Here is a 19,134-nt window from a genome sequence, read left to right as displayed (position 1 = left end):
TATCGTTATAGCTTCAATACTCTTTACCAGTACTGAAGTAAGTATAGGAATACTGCATTTTGTGGACTGATGACATTGTCAGGATTGGCATTTGTTTTCCCATCAGATATTATTCTTGTTTCCAATTTTGAGATACTGTATATACAGTACTTTTCAAATACCCTTTCTGGATGCCTGAAGCGTTATTGACTTCAGTATGAAATGCAAGCCTACATTTGAATTGATTTGTTGGCATCTGCTGCTGCCTGGAATACCTTAGGTGCTGTCGAGGAGACATATTGTATCTTTATTAGACAAGTCTCTTCTACATTTCCCACAAATGTGTTAGGTCTCACTGACAGTGCATGGCTGGTTGGAATTTAACATTCATTAAAAATGAAGCACGAACATCCATAAATAATGATGGTTTCAAGTAAACAGCGAGCCTGGCAAAAAATGGAACACTAGCATCCATAAGTAATGACGGCTTCAAGTGAATAGAGCGCCCAATATGAGACATTGTGTGACAACTACTAAACTACTGACAAACAAAATCCAAATTAGCATCAATCTCTAAGGCGGCCACCACTGAGCTTCAGGTGTTCCAAAACCCACAGTAGCTCCACTGAAGCTAAGTGAGCTGCCAGAGCTGCACAGGAGAGTGCCTACAGAGAAGTAATGCCTGAGGAAGCTCAGACAACAGTATGGGAGAGAATATGTTTTGCTGCTCAGCTTGATTATGATTGAATGAAGCCGAGCATGAACTTTAATTACTGCTTACACCCTGGTTGTTTGTGACTGCGTATTGAAGCAGCTTAGAACACACAAAGGGAGGCTGAGGCGATACAGCACTGTGCAGCGTTTGGCAAACATCAATCACTGTAAAAGGCTGATTTAATACAAATGGTGGTTAAAGAGAATCTTAAAACCTTACCCCCATCTTTTAAATGTATGCTGGTAATTCATCCAGTTTAACTTTACTGCTGAAAACATATTTTACAGCTTAAAAAGCTATTTCCCCTTGCATAAAGAAGGTTAAATACATCTTCAAAGAACTCCAAAAAGCTAAGGCCATCATGGCGTGCCATGTATTTTTCTCATTTCTGTTTTCCAAGATTAATCCACAACGCAGACTGCAACTTTTGCTAACTGAAGCTGACAGATTGTATAATACCACTGAGACATGACTTCAGAACAGTGAACTACTGTACAAAAGCATGCATTTTACTCAACTGATGCCATCAGTGAGGGCCTGTCAAGGCATCAATAATTAAACACCTAAAATAGTCTAGCAAGGATATGATAATTCGTATTAAAATGTGGTTTTCAAAATGATTATTAGATTCAAAGTGTCTCAATACCTTGTTTTAACATGGCCACCGAAAATAATTGCCACTAGTGCATCACTGAGCTAAATTTAATGTCAGCATGCTACCAATCAATGATGCTAAAATGCAGATGTTTACTTCGTGTAATGTTTACCATGTTCATCATCCTAGTTTAGCATGTTGACATACATAAATGTACTAATTAGCTACAATCTGTGCTAATTGAACACAAAGCACAGCTGAGGTTGATGGGGATGTCATTAGTTCCGCTAGCAGTCACAAGCCAAAGTACTGAGAAAATGAAAAACTTTGACCTGATGATGGCGCTAGTAGAAAAGTTGACAGATCACCAAAGTTATGAATCAATGCCCGTACCAAGTAATGGCAATCCATCTAAAAGTTGGGGAGATATTTTGCCTGGACTAAAGTGGCGGTCTGACTGACAGACATTGCCATTCTTAGATCCCCATCACTAGCTGGCTAAAAACTCCACTTCATGTATCAGGACATATCGTTGTGTGTTATGGATTTAATATATCACTTTAGGTGGACAACTGCAACATTTATTTAAAATGGGAATGAAAATAACAAGTCATCAGGTTCAGTTATTTGCATCAGCGTATGGCTTCGGTGGTGTGCTTTAAGGACATTATGTGAAAAAAAAGAGAAACATTTTATTATAATGCACCAATCAAATTACATCAAATTATCCAATGTGAGTGCTGCTTAGCACATATTTATCCATTAGAGGTGGAACCTCTGTAAGGGGGAACTGCAAAAATGTTTTTGGCACAGTCAACTACATAAATGATAGTCACCTTTTGAGAGTTCCAAGTGCACAATGGAAAGTGAGTTTTGAAATTGCACCGCTGGATGGTGTAATCATTAGGTCAGTATTGTAAATTTGCAACCCTATCACTCGTCACAGATTGAAGTGAAAAAAGATCTTACTTATTGTATATTTAAATATACCCCGATTAGACATAACATTATTAAATGTGAGGAGTAAACAATTAGGGATTGCCTAAATGCTGCTATTAGTATTCTATTCATTCATGGAGCTGGCCTATTTTCCATCTTGACTAAAAGTAACACAAACAGCACTTGAATGACGTGGTAAATAGCCATATGTGACTCACTGCATGATATTTCATCAGACATATCCGCACAGTCATCCTCCCGGTCACAGCTCCATGCTCGAGGTATACATCGTCCATTCTGGCAGGAGAACTGGTCGGCCTGACAGGGCTGGGCTGAGAAAGAAAAAAGAGGCCGCTTAATTCAATCACACGTGCATAAGTCAATGCAGGATTTGCACAACAACGCTAATGATCACTACATCACCAGGATGTCAGTGTCCGCCAAGTGCAAACTTTTTATCACTCAATCACACGGAACAGCATGGAAGGTCTGAAGGCCAAGGGAAATGCACTGTTGCTTGACAGGCCGTCAGTTACATGCTGCACGGCCATTGTGAGCACACATGGACGGCGTACAAGTGATGTCTTGCCGATGTGGGATATACATGTCAATCTGACGCTGAGGCAAATTCATCATCCTCTGGCTAATGCTCATTGATTGATCCTCTAAGGATAAAAAGCTCCTGAGAGGCACCATTGAGGACATGGGAGGCAATGTGATATACTGCAAGTATTCCTGACACACAGCTGCCTCCCGTAGGTGTTACAGTTCTTTGATACTGGAGAGTGCTCTCACACAATGAGATTGATTGCACTGTACTGAAGCTACTCCAGAGCTGCAAGGTATAATGGTGATGCCTGCCTTGACAACACAGGACACCTCTGTTCAAGACTTAAACAAAGCACATCTGAAGTGAGAGAAATTTATCAAAAGATGTTAAGAGGTTTTAATGCCTTACAGTATGATGATGAGAGAGTTGTTCAGTCTTTAATTCTTATTGTCTACAAATGCTTGATTAAAAGCTATTACAAAATTAAAATGAAAACAAAATTAAATACAAAAGTACATTAATCAACTGAGCAATCCAGAAACACAGATATGTGGCTCTGATATCACTATTTAAAAAAATAGACTTCAGCATTCATTGATAAAATATCTGTTATAAAGCAACAGACTGAAAATCAATCAGCAAAGAGAAACAATGATACCGGATGACAGATTTTGCCAAATTGCTCAAATCACAGAAAATCATCTTTTACTCGCAGGTTATATAATCGGAAAATTATCCGACTACAGCCAAAGCTATAGTGAATCAAAGACAAACATAACATAAAAATGGTACTTACCTGAGCATGTAGTGTTGGCCTCATCCTCATTGTTGCCACAGTCATTTGTCCCATCGCAAAGCCATCTTTTGGGAATGCAGCGATTGTTACTGCATTTAAACTGATCAATGGGGCATGTGTGATTGTCTGCAAAGAGTTCAAATGGCAGGAAAAAAAAGTCAGTCTACGACCTTGCAGCTGTTACATGAAAAAAAAAAAAGAGAATACCATTTTTTTAATGAAAAATATCTCACATAGCCTAATTTAATATTATAAAACATTATATTTTAAATGTCAGCCAAGGTAGCTGAAATGGGCTTTCACAAAGAAAAGCCGTAAGGGGGAAAAAGTTCCATGCTTATATAGAGTACATTCATAGCTTCTTAGTGGGATTTCATTGAGTCCACAGCTCAACTAATCTTGCACTGATAGACCAGCAAACCATTTTACAGGAGAATCTCACATTCTCTCCTTGGTGGTTTGTCCTTGAGAATAAGTATTAAGAGCCTCTGTAACATGAATGGTCTTAAGTATTAGTAGTATTTGTTATGTGGTTTTAGTGCCATGATGTTTTGTTGATATAAAGCCCCTTTTATATGATAACAAAATACAATAATAATATAATATAAATTTAAATATACTTGACGGAAACTAGCAGCCAAGCTCCTTATTGTCTTTTCAATTATGTCATTTAAATGTTATTATACATGGAACACTAAAAGTCATTAAGCCTAGCCACTCATAAACCATCCTACATAAAAGTGAGCAAATATCTAGGTAGTTCCGGGATACTGTGACATTGTATCTGCATGATAAATTACCTTTGATTTTGAGACAACATAATTCATAATACCTAATAGCACCACCACTGTTGATGGTGATGGTGTTCAGACATTTCTCAATGCCAGATGCTGGAAGACCGTGCTTCACTGAGACCAGTGTTTTGATCAGTAATCATCTTGTGTCTTGCCACATGCAACATTTCGATGGTCTGAATCAGATTTGCATTGTGTTGCAAAGTTAAATAACGGTTTGTGAGAAGTGAAATTCCTCTGGCTTATGACAATGAGAGACTAAATTTGTTATAGAGCACTTGCAATTACTTAAACAAAATTTTACCTTAAAACGTAACTTTACCTTTAATATAGCTGGCATCCACATTCATCTATTTCAAATTAGATTATGATACTGTGCTTTCAGAAAAAATAATGGACCAGCATCCAAGCGTCTAACATGGTGTTTATCTGACTGATTTGTTAAAGAGCAAAACCACTTCAGCGAGAGCAAAAGAGGAGACAGCAGTGTGAAGGCGGAACACATTTCACCCCTACTCCAGTGGCATTTAGGAACATAGGAGTTGACAGCAAGAGAGAATCAGCCTTAAAAAGCTTGTACTTTTTTTAGCTTGGAGCTTGTAAGTGCATGTAAGTGTGCAGTATCTGTACATACAATGTATTTGAGTGTTTGCATGCAGTGTGTTGGCTTGCAGTGCAGACAAATTTTCAAGATCCTCACAGCAGCTGTGGGTCTCCTCATCACTTCCATCCAGACAGTCGTCATCTCCATCACACTTCCATGCAGCCCGAATGCAGCGATGATTATGGCACTGGAACTCATCGCTTTTACATCGCTGTGGTTCTAAACCACTGCTGGAGGATTCTGGGAGAAACAGTGGTGAGACCAAAATCAACCAGAGACTTCCTATGAAGTATGTGTTTAGGGGAAATTACTGGCATAGCCATAATAGCACACAAAACATGTTAATAATGTCTCATGACCCTGTGTGTACCTACTGGGAGTTGGCTTATATTTCTGGAAACCCACTGGGTAATTTCCCACCTGTATTTTTTGTTTATTAGCAGATTTGCATGTGAGTGGATAAAGATACTATTTGATCTTTGTCCCATCCTGGAGTCAGGATAACAGTATACTGGGTCAGGATGATCTTAGGCTTCTTACCCTGTCTGATTCATCATGTCCTCCTACCTGCACAGGTGACATTGTTCTTCTCCAGAACCTGGTTGTCAGCACAGGCACACACTCTGCCTCCTGGGATGGCAAGGCAGAGGGTACCGCAGCCCCCATAATTCACACTGCATGCGTTGTCACCTGGAGAAATAGATCCAAAATAAGGTTTGCTCATTTAAAGCTATAAATAAGATATATTTTTTCTAAAGGGCCAGGTTAAGTGCCATGGGTTTCTGTTGTTGTTTTGTCTATTTTCCCTTTGAACAGTAAACAGCAGAAGTTCAGGAGTCACTTTAAACCCTGCAAAAAAAGTAATCCCATTGATACAAAACTCATTACCTGTCTTGGAGAGACACGCCAGGTGTATGCCACATGACCTAAAACCACATGTCAAGTGAATTATTGGGAACACTGTGGGTAAGAGACATTTGACATTTTTATCCTTCTTGGAGGAATAATTTGTCTTTCCGGACAAAGCTGACATTCTCCAAAGGAAAAAAAATACTGTCACATATAAAGTTAAGGCATGAGACACCTTTGTCACTTTTATTTAACACGGAGCCCAAAGACAGAGCCTGAGCCAATGAGATAAAGCTTTTGGTTTTGTAAGAGCCAATCAGTAATACTCAGAGGACTGGACAGCCAATTAATCTTTTCAGTGACATGAACAATGGAGAAATGTCCAGCAAAAATCCCCTGTATGGTGTGAACCAGGCTGTGCATGCAGTAGCCAACCATTCATCTGCATCATATAGGTGGCATGGCACTTTCTTACTCAAAATCCATGGCTTTGAAGTTATTGTATGGAAATCATTGTCTTGAGAATGAAACAAATGTATGTCTCGAGTCTGAAATGACAACACAGGACTGTTTAAAATTATATTTTTCTACATTTAGAACAATAGTGTCAACCTCCCTGTTTGTGGAGTGGGAGTGTGAGCACTGTTACTTGCCTATTATGGAATAACAAAAGAAAAGCCTTCTCTGAGGGCCAATGCAGTTCTCCACAGTCAGCCATATCTGACCTCTCTCCTGAAGAGTCCCTTTCAGCTTTCTAACAGCATAAATCCATCATCATTTGTTTTGTTTTTTTTGAGCAAACCCCTCCAAACCTTGGTCACCTTATTTAACTTCACAGAGTGAAGCCCCAAGTGATTTTAAAGTCACTGTCACTGTTGATCAATGCACTAGTTTACGCCATGAAATTTGACACCAATAGGCAGACGTGCAAATTCTCTCTCTCTCTCTAAACACACACACATATATATATATATACGGACATTTGTATCCCCTGTACGAAATTCTGTAATGGAGAGCACTTTTTATATAAAAAGTGCTCTCCATTACAGAATTTCGTACAGGGGATACAGATGCCCGGACACACAACACAAAGTGGTTCTATTTTCAGTGCGAAACAGTCACTTTCTCTGTTATGGAAGCTCTGGTTCAGTGGCACTGGATGAGGAGTAAATGAAGGAAAAGAAGCCAACCTTGCTGACTCTGTGCGTCATAGACACGCAGGCCAAATAGTGGCGGTCTCTCACTCCGCAGCAGAGTGACATCACCGGTGGACAAGTCCAGCTGGAAGACCGAAGCATTCATGTACTCCGTCCAAAAGATGAAATTACGATAATGAGAGATTCCGAACGGATGGTTCAGCTCTTTTCCATTGTACACCACCTGGAACATAAAGCAAACATGCAGTGTAATCAAAAGATTAGGAAGGCTACGGAAAGACACCATCAGCAACAAAAAAAATCAATCATCTCAAACAGGGTTCTAGCTGTTTGAATATGGGCTTAGAAATTATTTGATCACAGTATATGATGAATGTGATTCAATTTCGTTGCACACATTTATTCGTGTGGTGCTGTCTGCTTGTAATAATGTTTGCTGGAATCTTGGCATTGATTAAATAGCATTTGCAAATAATTCATTAGCTTAATATGCCAGTATAACTACGGCTGACAGGAGCAGTTGGGTATGAAGGGCTGTCTTGTGGGGGAGCAGTTTTCTGTCATTTCACTGCTTTGCAGATTAACATTGTATCATTGCTAAAATACCAGTTTTGGACACTGAAATTATCATATACTATTGATCTGAAACTACAAATTCAACCACTGATTTAACATTGAATTGTTGATCTGACAGCAAAACACCAGCCAGTTCATTTCAACTTAATTAACTAAGCATTCGTGAAATACAAAATAAAGGAATAAACAGACAAACATTTTTTCTTTTGTTTTCTGTTTTTGGTGACTTTATTTTTGGGGTGTAAAACCACTTTGTTGTGTTGATAACAAACAATAAAACTAATACATTTAAATGAAGATATTTATTCAGTGTTGTTTATTCAGTTGGGCTCTTAAATTCCAACCTGTCCCCCTATAAAAATCTCACAAGCAGACTAATACTCAAGTCTACCAGAACCACAGGTAACAGGATTCTTGCAAATATGTTTCTACATCATATAAATATTCATCATGATCTTTACATATTAAAACTCACCATTCTTCCTGTCCCATTGAGATGAATTTTCTCGATGTGATCATAGTAGGCATCACACCAGTACATGGTACTGGTGCTGTGGTCCAGTGTCAGACCGTTGGGCCACAACATGTTGGAGGTGACGAATATGCGGCGGTTGGATCCATCCATCCAGGCTTTCTCTATCCGCCCTATGCTGTCATTGACCTCATCCTCTTCCCAGTCTGTCCAGTACATCCAGCTACCATACACACAAATACACACAATTACTGCACCAACAAACTGACACAAGAAGAAGGCATTGCTTTAGTCCAGGCAGGATCTGTCAGTCGTGCAGATGAGTAGATCATGAGATCCAAACATTGAACATTCAAACTATAACTAAGTTCATTTCAGCTGTCCCTCATTTATCCCTGCCCTTACACACTGATATTAGATGGATGTGCTTGCAGCCTTCTCCTGCTTTGATTTCTTATCAACACATGTGAAAGCATGCTTCTGCAGGCTTCTCTCAAAAGATTTATTCCACATCTTGTCTCGCTGGTTCTGTTCTGCACACCCATGGGAAGGCATGACTGTGTTTCCCCAGTGAATCTATCAAATGCTGCTTTGATTCATACTGGGAACAATATAGAGAACACAGCCTTTACTGTCAAATACAACCATATAACCAGTTCAGAAAACCAGTTTTAACATTATGACAAGTGTGTTCCCGACAGAAATGGGAATAAACCAGAAACCAGTTTTCCCATATGTAAAACCGGATAATCAGACATCCCTGGCAGTCAAAATAGAGTGCATTGTAGCCTAAGAAATTATTCAGGCTTATCAAGTTTAAGTGCTGCTTGACTGCACATCAAGGCAAAGTAAGAAGTCTCATATTCCCCACCAAAAAAAACTAAACAAATAAATTAAATAAAAAAGACTTTTCAGTGTATCTTGTGTATGCCGAGAATGCAACTCTCAGTGGGCCTGTGGTATTTGAAACATGATTGGGTCAACGATTTGACGTGATCTGTTCTCTAGTAACCATGCCCAGGAGATTTGCTCTGTTTGAGTGTTGCTGACTGAGCCATGTGCCCCCCTGTTTCTCATCAATGATAGAGGGCTGGCTAAGGGAAGATGAAACAGAATGGGATACGGAGGTGTATGAAGACTCCCTCTGCCTGTCATCTTTACGACCTCGTGAATTATTCAGCGATGCTCCACACTCACATGCAGACGCACACACGCACACACACACCCACATGCACACAGACATACATATCCGACACCACGTTAGATGGACTGATGGACACTGTGCAGTGGAAAAATGTAAATACTAAAGACTCATGACAACTGAATATTATTCATGTTCCATATTTTCATTTAGAGCTGCAATGATTAGTTAAATAATGAATTAGTCTATCGATAGGAATCAGCAGCCATTTTGATAATCTATTCATTATAAGTAATTTTCATGCAACTTCTCAAATGTGAATATTTTCTGGTTTTCTCTCTCTTCTGTGATAGTAATCTGAATATCTTTGGGGTTTGTAGTTTTAGTTGGACAAAGCAACAGACCCTGGACTGGACTTGTGATTTTCATAATTTGCTTCCCAAACCATTGTCAATTAATCAAGAAAAATAACCTGTAGATTAAAAGATAAAAAAAGTCTAAAAAATAAAATAATTATTAGTTGCAGCCATATTTTTATTTAATACAGTCTGTTGGTCTATCTTCAGAGCTACTTAACATGAAATGTGTTCCATAAATACACTTAAAATTGGAAAATGGGAATGGTGAAAAAAAGACAAAAAAGAAACAATGAATTGCAATGGAGTGTAGTGCACACAGTAAAACCACAAATTAAAGTTGCAAGTGACCACACACACACTCATAAAAGCTGACCGAAGCTGAGTAAAGCACCACCAGTTATTTGGATTTTTTTGTGAATAGATGAATGAGATTCCTGATGTAGCAAAGACATAGAGGCATGACACTGTTATGTTGACACTAATAGTCCTTATCATTGCAACACAGACTAAAGGTAGCAAACAGGGCAGAAAATAAGGTTGCAAGACTGAAGTCAAGAAATCAGTTGGAGGGGTGCATCCATTTTACCTGGAAGAGACCCTTCCAGCAGAGCAGATAGAGATCAAAGCACTGTCAGGTCCAGGCTGAACGCTCCCTCAGAAGCCCAAAACTAGCTTCCATAATGTTTTTCGATGACAGTGGGAGGGTCAGAGTAAAGTCATTAATCCTTATAAAGAGAAGTGATATAATATTCCCCGCCCCCAACACTGCTCATGTGGTACATCCGTAAGGGGCTGCGTTCACACCACAGTTGTTGCAATTTATTTGTTTCCTTTACATTAGGCATAGGCAAAGACTTTGTTTTAAAATCAGTGTGGTTTTATCAATATGATAAATATCAATTTTCTTTTATATCTAGTCTGCACCACTGTAACATGTATGTGACTTGTGTTGGAAAGTTTGAATCAGTGTCATAGTTATCATTTATAGAGAACAAGTAGGAACACTAGTAGGAAAAAGCCAATAGCAGACATGATTGTTATTTAGAACTATAGAATAGAAAGGTATTGATAGTATAGAAAGGTATTGATAAAGGAAAATTAAAACCAAGTAGGAATAAGTTTGGGGTTTTAGTCTGGTTTATGTGCCCATAGCAGTGGAACAGCTGTATATGCCAAATTGTTTGGAGGAACCCGCTTGAGGCTTGAAAACTAATCTCTAACTGCTATGGATTTGGTGTGTGTTAACACGATTTAAGCCTTAAAGTGTTAATCCTTAAGACCCTTAAGACACTCAATGAATTTGAGTTTTGCAGCATCTCCTCTATATGTTAAATACCATCTCTGCTGGCCTGGGTCCTGCATTTATAAATTCATACAGGAATGTGAAGGAGATGATACATGTGGCTGTGGAGAAATAGCTAGTAGCTGGTAGCTGCGGTTTAGATTTGGACAACAAGATGAGCCACCATTTTCTTTCTCCAAAAACATCCTGTAACAACCCTGTACCCATTAAAACAGCAGATGTTCTCTCAGCTTAACCATACTGGTTTACTTGGGGGTGGCAGACTATGCCCTGAACATTTACATGTTTTCTTTTGAAAGGCACATGATGTGAGCATCTGTCAAAGCAGATGTCTGCTAAAACAGATGATCTTCAGGATTAACATTTGAAGCAACGTGATATTTATATCTACAAAAAGGCCCAATGGTCTTTGCTAACTAGAATCATAATGTACTTTATGTCTTCACAGCAACAAGGCTAGATCCACTATCAGAAATATGGATACCATAAATAATCCCATGGCACACCACAGAAATATTCTCCCTTTAAATAACTTTTGTCCTACTACATGGTTCATAGACAACATCGGTTGTACTTGAAACCTGGCTGTAAAAAAACTGATATAAAATACCTACACTGGCATCTCCAGAAAAAAAAATACAGATGAAAAAACAAACACGATGACTGCCACGGCACATACGGCAATTTAATGATTTACATGTAATCTCAATTTTGTCAAGTAAAATTTTGTTTTTTTAGATCCTTCCAGCTGTCTATTCTATGCTTTACTATGCTTATTATGTTTTATATTAAAAAACTCAGGTAAACACAGAGATGTGCATGTAGTGGTAGCTGACTAAGCCGACTGCTGGCATAAGCTGTATACATGTAGGCAAAATCTAGGGAACTATGTGGGCACACAATGGTCAGGGGGAATACATATATGTAGCATGTGTTTCTTTGTTTTAATTTAAGCAAGATATAACTAGATGCGGGATCTCAGTAATTGACCTTCCATGCAACACACTAGTAAAGCATAGCAGGCAACCTTTTCATTTTGAGAAAATTTCCAAACCCCATTCAAAGACATGAGTGGCAAGATAATTGTTTTTCTCACTGACTGGGCTGACAGAAATTACACTGGTAAAGATAACAGAACAAAGACAAAAAGGAGACATTATTTTTCTTTCTTTTTTTAACCTTATTCATCCACAGACTGCATGTGACTAGTTCATTTCACCCATACTCAAGTTATTATTTTTCTACCTGTTACAAGCATTTTTTGCTTGGAACGGCTACTGGCTTTAGGATTATTCAAGTCGGTCTTTCATATAACACAATTAACAGTGGGGGGTTTTTCTCTTCCTAACCTGTTAAGAGGGTCAACCACAATGGCCCGGGGGTGTGACATATTCCCTTCCAACAGAGTCTTCCTGGTCTGGGAGGCTCTCTCCAGTCTGGCAACGCTGATTGTCTTCCTGTAGCCATCGTTGGTCCAGTACAAGTTATTCCCAATCCAGTCCACTGAGATTCCTTCAACATTGTCAAGTTCTACAACAGAATCAGCAGCACAGAACTCATTGCAATATATGGTACTTTATCATTCGCAATATGTTGTTTGTATAAATATTTTTTCTATAGACAAGGTACAAAGACATTAGTAGTACATTTTAACTATGTTCAGATTGTGTTTTGACTAGATTAAGAATGTCTGAAATGAATGAAAAGCATTCACACCCACCATCTTTGAGTATCGTCTCTCGGCTGTTTCCATCTATTTTTTGTCGCCCAATAAGGAAACTGGTTGTGTCAGCAAAGTAGATGTGTCCCAATTCTGCGTAGTAGTCGATGGCTCGAGGGTTGACCAGGTCCTCGATTGGCACCATGTGCTCATCGCTGGACTTGATATTCATATCCAGGCCTCGGATGACTCCGGGACGCCCCTTACCGTAGAACAGGAAGAGATCGTTTTTGGGCTCTACAAGGCAAGAAAGGACGGACCCTTTTTTACTATTACTGTCAATTAATTGGTCTAATTCATCAATGCTGATCCCAGCATTAAACCCTCTTATCGGTCACATTGTTCTTATCTATGAGCCAGAGCCAGTGTCATCCATTCACTTTAATGGAGTGAGTAATCTGTGCCAATGACTATACTCTTCCCCTTCAATCATGCCCCTGCTACAAAGCTGCCTTGACAATAGCGCAAGGAAAATGCTTGAGCAAACAGACAATGGCAATACTTATCTTGGCTGTGAACGCTGCTTCTGATCTAAAATAACATGGTGTCTGGGTAGAAAGGCAAACAACGAGGCCTAGAAAGCTGAGGCAACTCCTCGGCGGCCCGCCAGCCACTCAGGGGGCTGTATGTTCCCGAACCCTTTGGGATCCTCCTGAGAGGCAAGAGGAGGAATGAAGGAGGGCTTCCAGTGAAAGAAGCAGACCCCTCCTCGCTCTCAGCCCCTACCCAAGAGACTGGGATGCTGGGGGTGAGGACCACACATACCTCACTTCAATTTATCATTTTCTGAGGGAGAGACCAACTACCCAGGAGACAATTAAGCATTGCAAAAGTCCCAGATATCAAACCCCACGGTGACTGCTATATGAAGAAGCACTATCATTTAGCACCGAATATCATTATGCTTAGGGAGGGAGAAAGCGCGAGCAAGAGAGAGATAGCTGGTGTCATCAGAACATGTATGAGGGGGGAATAAATCAAATGTGTCATGCCAAGCCTCCCGATGCTTCGTTACCCCGATCGAAAAGTGGTGGGCCATCAAATTGTGTCATCAATTTGATCTTCTGCTTTTATTGTCATCTACACAATGTCCAGCAAATTGATCTGACCAGCCAACAAATGCAGACAAACTTAAGACCTCATTATGGCAATAATCAATCACAGTAGGTCGATAGCGGAGCATCACTTTCAAATGGGTCTGTGTCCACAAGCAATTATGTTTATTATTGTCAGTGTAGGGCCGAGTCATGTGTGGCACACCCTTATGACACATTACCTTTACAGGCACATATCAATATCTAAAAGAGCACCAATGCGGAACGTCCTTTTCAGGCACAAGTCAGGATTCTTGTTTGTGAAGAACTGCAAGCACTGCCAATCACAATTCTTTAAAACTGGGTTTTTATGCAATAAAAGCATGCCTGTTTTACAGGATATATATGATATGTACTCAAATACACAATGATGCAGCTATTCACATCAAAGACAAAATATGTACTCACTTTTACACGACTGTCCATCAGAGCCCAGGCTGTAGCCAGTACGACAGCGGCAGGTTCTGGACTTGTAGCTGCCACTCAGAAGGCAGATATGGGAACATCCACCTGGCTTTCCATATGAAACTATTTCACATGCGTGACTCTTGACTGTGGACAAAATCAGAAAGGACAGAGAAAACAACCTAAACAACCAATAAAGCCTCCTCTTTGCGTACAAACACAGGTTCTAGCTTGTGAGTCGCAAGATCGGGAAGACTCTGACACATACTTGCACATGTTAACCTATACAGTTAAAATGTTCTTTACCTTTTGGCTGAGTGAGTTTGTGGTAAACACGGAGTCTTCTAGTATTCCCCAGGCTGGCTGTTGTCCTGCTCTCTGCTGTGATGTTGAACCTGTGGATCTGTAGCAGCTCCACAGCGGAACTCCCTTTGGATGGGTCAGAGTGGGTAGCATAGAGGTAGTCCTCAAACACAGCTAATGCATAAATGTACGACACCTGAAAAAGAAGGAGATCCATGGTGGGTTTTTTTAACATCATCCCCGAAACCAAAAATAAGTAAACTGCAGGAGGGACACAAAGAAAACAACACCAAAAATAAATTAGAGGACTTTTATCTTTAATCATGCAGCAAGCATGAGGCGGGTGGGAGAGGGTGGTAGGGCTGTCTGTACATTTGGCAGCCCAATCGGGGTCAAAAGCTGGACTCCACAGGGAGGCCAGTGGCCCTGACACAACAGTCTCCATGGCTTCAAAGCGACATGGCTGGATGAGCTGTGATCACAGGAAGTATACTTGAGCTCACTGGGTCACACCTTAAAATCAGGGGCACCAAGAAACATGCATCACAATAAATAAATAAATAACAAACAAACCACTCAACCATCTCTCTCTATGGAATTTGGCCTCTACACCTACTTAAAAAGGTGTGCATATACTGTACTTGCATATTTACCTAAAGCATATGTAAAGCATGCTATTTTTTACTTGCTGGATTGAATATGATTACATAATCAACAAGATTCATCAAATGCATAAGAGGGATAAATGGAGGATATTTTGAGAAGATTTTTTGGAAATGTCACTTCAATTGTAAGGAAATTGAAAGAAATGTTAGGGGATTGACTTAAAATATACAGATAATTTTCAAGTATGATCAGCTTCAAACGTGAAAAAGTAAAATATGAAAAAAACCCTGAATGTACTCAACTATATTTGGATAATATAAAACATATAAAATTGCATAACAATGTGGTGAGTAAAACTGTGAGATAAATTGTAACTTGTGACCACTGATACCATTGACTATGACAGAAAAGACCTGTATACAGTCCATGGAAAAGATGTAGAAAGGAGCTGTATGGCCTTTGTCATGTAGATGCAGTGACGTGAAGGTTCTCTATCTAATGAGGCCACAAGTTAATGGAGGAGGCAAAATTATGCAAAGAACACCTGCATACATAATAAAAAGCTTGAAATGCAGGTTTTTCTTTCCTCATAAAAGGTGACAATCTAGTCCAACTTGCTTGAAAGGGTGTTTTAATGAATAGTCATAATCTGTGATGAAAGGCCTTAAAAGTGTACTACAGGAAAGAGACTATTGATATGCTCATTTGGAAGACAGCCCCACTTGTGCCTCAATTCCTTCTATTTAATAAACCACCTATACCCCATTCAAAATATCTGTTCTGTGAAAATGAAGAGTGAATTAAAACAACAAGCAGTGAATATACCACCTGTCTTGCAGTGATAAAGCACGGTGCCCTAAATCAGAAAATTAGAAACCCCCTCTCATGTATCAATTTGGAGTCTCTCAAATGAAGAGGGAGAACGTACTGATAAGAGAAGCCAATTGTCTGTTCAGATTCACACTGACATCTGTCCATAGTGGATCCTTATGATGTGGAGCTCATGGAAGACAAAAAGCAGCGCTTACAGTGAAAGTAACACTCACTTGGCTCCCATGGATAATGGTGTGCCTGTTTCTGCCATGGTAATCCACCACATCGATGTAATCCAGGTAGGCGTCTGCCCAGTACACCAGCTTCTTGACCACGTCTAATGCCACAGCAGTGGGCTGCTCAATTTTATAATCCACCAGCCGGGTCCGGTTGGTGCCATCCATGTTGCAGCGCTCCACCTTGGCCACGTTCCCATAGTCGGTAAAGAAGAGCATTCTGCAGAGGGAGTGTTTCAGTGATTAAATACTGTAAAGGATGAAGTCTACTTTGTTGGGAGAGCAGGGTCTCATTCTTTGCTTCTTTCATAACACCTACTTACATACAGTAAGTAAATCATTACCACAGATTTTCTTTACTGTAAACATTTGTTATTCTGGCTCGTTTGGTTAATGCTGCATTTACGTCAAGCCTTTCGATTAAAATGAATGACACTTTGCTTATAAAACCTTATAATATGTTTATTCAGTTCCATTGACTGCAGTCATAGCTTAGCAACTGTAACAAGGCATGTCAAGCTTTTGATTTGACAGCAATCAAAAGGCAGTGTGCGTGGGGCTGAAGTAAGACTGATACTGAGCATATAAAGAGTTTGGGGATGAAATGTATAATTTATGGTTCATTATTATTATCCAAAACCACAAATACAGAGCAAAAGTGTGAGGAATGAATTAAATAATTAATGTGTGTTTATCTGCTCTGATGTAAGCTGCAAACACAAATAGCATGGCTGGCTAAAACGTTCACTACCTACAGTAGTAACTAGTGTTACTGTGTGAGGGCAAGAGTCAGCATATCCTCAGCTAACTATATATTTTAAGACCAGCCACATCACTAGGTTGTCAGACTAATTATGATCAGGTGTTGGTATTAGATCAGTGGCTATGTCAGCAAAGCTCTACCCATAGCCAGTCCCAAGCATCCAGTCACAAAGGGTTCACACCTACACTCGTCTCTCAAGAGGAAATAAGAGAAGCTTTAAAATAGCAGCATAAAACTCCTGCCTGCGCCTCTCTCAATTGTAGCTATACACCTGCTGTGTGCTTGCTACAAATGTGAAAAAGAATGGCTTCTTAGACACAATTAAGTCCCTATGTGAAGAGCATTTAAATAGTTTTAGCATCTTTCAAATTATTGTGACGCAAGTTGCGACAATCCCAAGCAAAATTGTTGCAGCTGATATGTTTCTTTCAGCCCATTCATTTTCAGTGCCAACTGTATGCTACCTGCCCAGCACAACATGAGGTGATAATGCCGTTCTGGGCATCCACCAAAGGAGTAGATCATGTGGAAAGTGGGGCACCTAGCAGTCTATAGCCCTGGGTATTTTCATCATTTTGATGTTTTTCCAAATCATAACTAAAAGTGAATATTGGTCTCACATTTATGAGGTGCATTACATTACATTTGCTCATTTGGCAGACGCTTTTATCCAAAGCGACTTATATTTGAGGAACAACAAACAAGCATCAATAAAGCATCAATACAGCACGAGATCTACAACTGACAATACATACTAGTAAGGGCAGCAATAAATAATAGTAAGCGCTAATAGCACGGATGGCATCACAATGGAGTAAATATCTAGGGAAAGAAGTGAGAGCTAACAAAGTGCAATCAATACAAGAGGATTGTAAGGGGATGGAAGAAGAAGAGCACAGGAAGTCCATGTTACAGGTTAGAGGTGTTACAAGAGAAAAAGTGTTCTTGATGAGTTTTCAAGAGTTTCTTGAAGTTTGAGAGGAACGCCCCTGCTCTGATGGATGCAATAAATACAAATACATTTAAACAATACATAAACAGGGTGTAGAATAAAGATTTCCAAAAACAGTATCAGAATGTTCCTAAATGGTTTCTAAAAGTGCCTCTCTGATAAATTGAAGCTCCATACCCTGGAGGCAAATGCAATAAAAGCAGCATTTCCCATTTTCTTTGTGGTAATTTTGGGGACACTTAGAAGGAATGCTGCAGAGGACCTCAGGGTATGTGAGTAGACATAAAATGATTGACAATGTGTGATGCACAGAGGAACCGTGAGCAGGGCTTGAAAATCTATTCTAAAAGACACAGGGAGTCAGTGGAATGTGAGACAGATACTGAGCGCTCATGGAAAACAAGTGCCGTCTAATTTGCTTCTTACAATATGGACTGAATAACATCAGACAAATAACTGATATGTTCTTTAACTTCAAGTAAAGATCTCATGGACTGTCATTTTATGTATTCAGAACTGCTCAGGTCTGCACATTCAGTAATTAACATGGAAGGCTTGCCGTGCTGTCTTGCTGTGGCTCTGTGAGGACGGAGCTCCAACAGCCGCCAATGATAACGAGCTACAGCCAGAGAGCGATGGGAAGCCAACTTAATCTGCACAAGTCAAGCCAGAGGAGAGATGGGCTGCCCTTTGAACCCCAGACCAGGCTGCACTGAAGAACTGTCAGCGTCAGCAAGGAACCCAGCTCCCCAAACAGGTGCACCTCCACGTGGCATACAAATGATAGCTTTCTGGGATTAGGATGGTGCTGATGCAGTACTTGTGCCTTCGGCAGCTACAACAAGATCCATGTTGGTTGTTGGAAATGAGCACCCCTGATAAAATAAACTGCATGGCACCAGTGAAAATTACAGTGTAACAGAAGGCTGAATCAACACTGTTACAACTGGCAATTAATGAAAGGCATGTACCCCAAAGTTGTTTTCAAATTTTTCTTCAAGTAGTAGCTTTCTGTCCATTTTATGCGGCAGTGTCAGTAAAATGTTAATTTTCTTCAGCTGCTTTGATCATAATTGCAGTTTCCCAGACTTGAATGCACCTTTGCAATAAAATATCAATGAGAGTCAAGAAGAATAACTACAAGTATCTGCTGTTGGTAGCAAACTGCATTTCAACACAAATGAAAGTTCACGTTTAACCTTTAACAGTAGGCTATAGCAGATTTTCTTCCTCTTGAAGTAAATTAATTACTTCAAAATATCTGTCTTTCTGTATATTTGTGTTTTCTAATACAATTCTTCAAAAATCCAAAACAATACATTCACTTATTTAGTGGCTTGAAGGCTGTAAGTTTTTATTAGTTTTTATGTTTTATATTAACAACACAACACATATCTATAATGTATTGCCAGC

General features: G+C 39.6%; 1 protein-coding gene across 1 annotated transcript in view; it reads right to left on the bottom strand.

Annotated features, from left to right (window-relative positions):
• Positions 1-19,134, bottom strand: part of lrp1bb (low density lipoprotein receptor-related protein 1Bb) — a 264,366-nt gene that overhangs the window by 120,757 nt on the left and 124,475 nt on the right. The window contains exons 8-18 of the mRNA XM_038720173.1: positions 16,004-16,226; positions 14,355-14,547; positions 14,052-14,195; positions 12,550-12,786; positions 12,179-12,359; positions 8,030-8,249; positions 7,012-7,201; positions 5,540-5,662; positions 5,069-5,212; positions 3,575-3,700; positions 2,447-2,560 (exon numbers count right to left, since the gene is read on the bottom strand). Coding sequence (XP_038576101.1) covers positions 2,447-2,560; positions 3,575-3,700; positions 5,069-5,212; positions 5,540-5,662; positions 7,012-7,201; positions 8,030-8,249; positions 12,179-12,359; positions 12,550-12,786; positions 14,052-14,195; positions 14,355-14,547; positions 16,004-16,226 — 1,895 coding nt within the window. The remainder of the gene's footprint in view (positions 1-2,446; positions 2,561-3,574; positions 3,701-5,068; positions 5,213-5,539; positions 5,663-7,011; positions 7,202-8,029; positions 8,250-12,178; positions 12,360-12,549; positions 12,787-14,051; positions 14,196-14,354; positions 14,548-16,003; positions 16,227-19,134) is intronic.

This window comes from Micropterus salmoides, unplaced genomic scaffold (assembly GCF_014851395.1).
Source record: "Micropterus salmoides isolate LMB-PRFRI ecotype aquatic unplaced genomic scaffold, ASM1485139v1 Ms_hic_scaffold_15, whole genome shotgun sequence".
Lineage (NCBI taxonomy): Eukaryota > Metazoa > Chordata > Actinopteri > Centrarchiformes > Centrarchidae > Micropterus > Micropterus salmoides.
The sequence above is the reverse complement of the archived record's forward strand: the minus strand, read 5'-3'. Positions and strand labels throughout refer to the sequence as shown.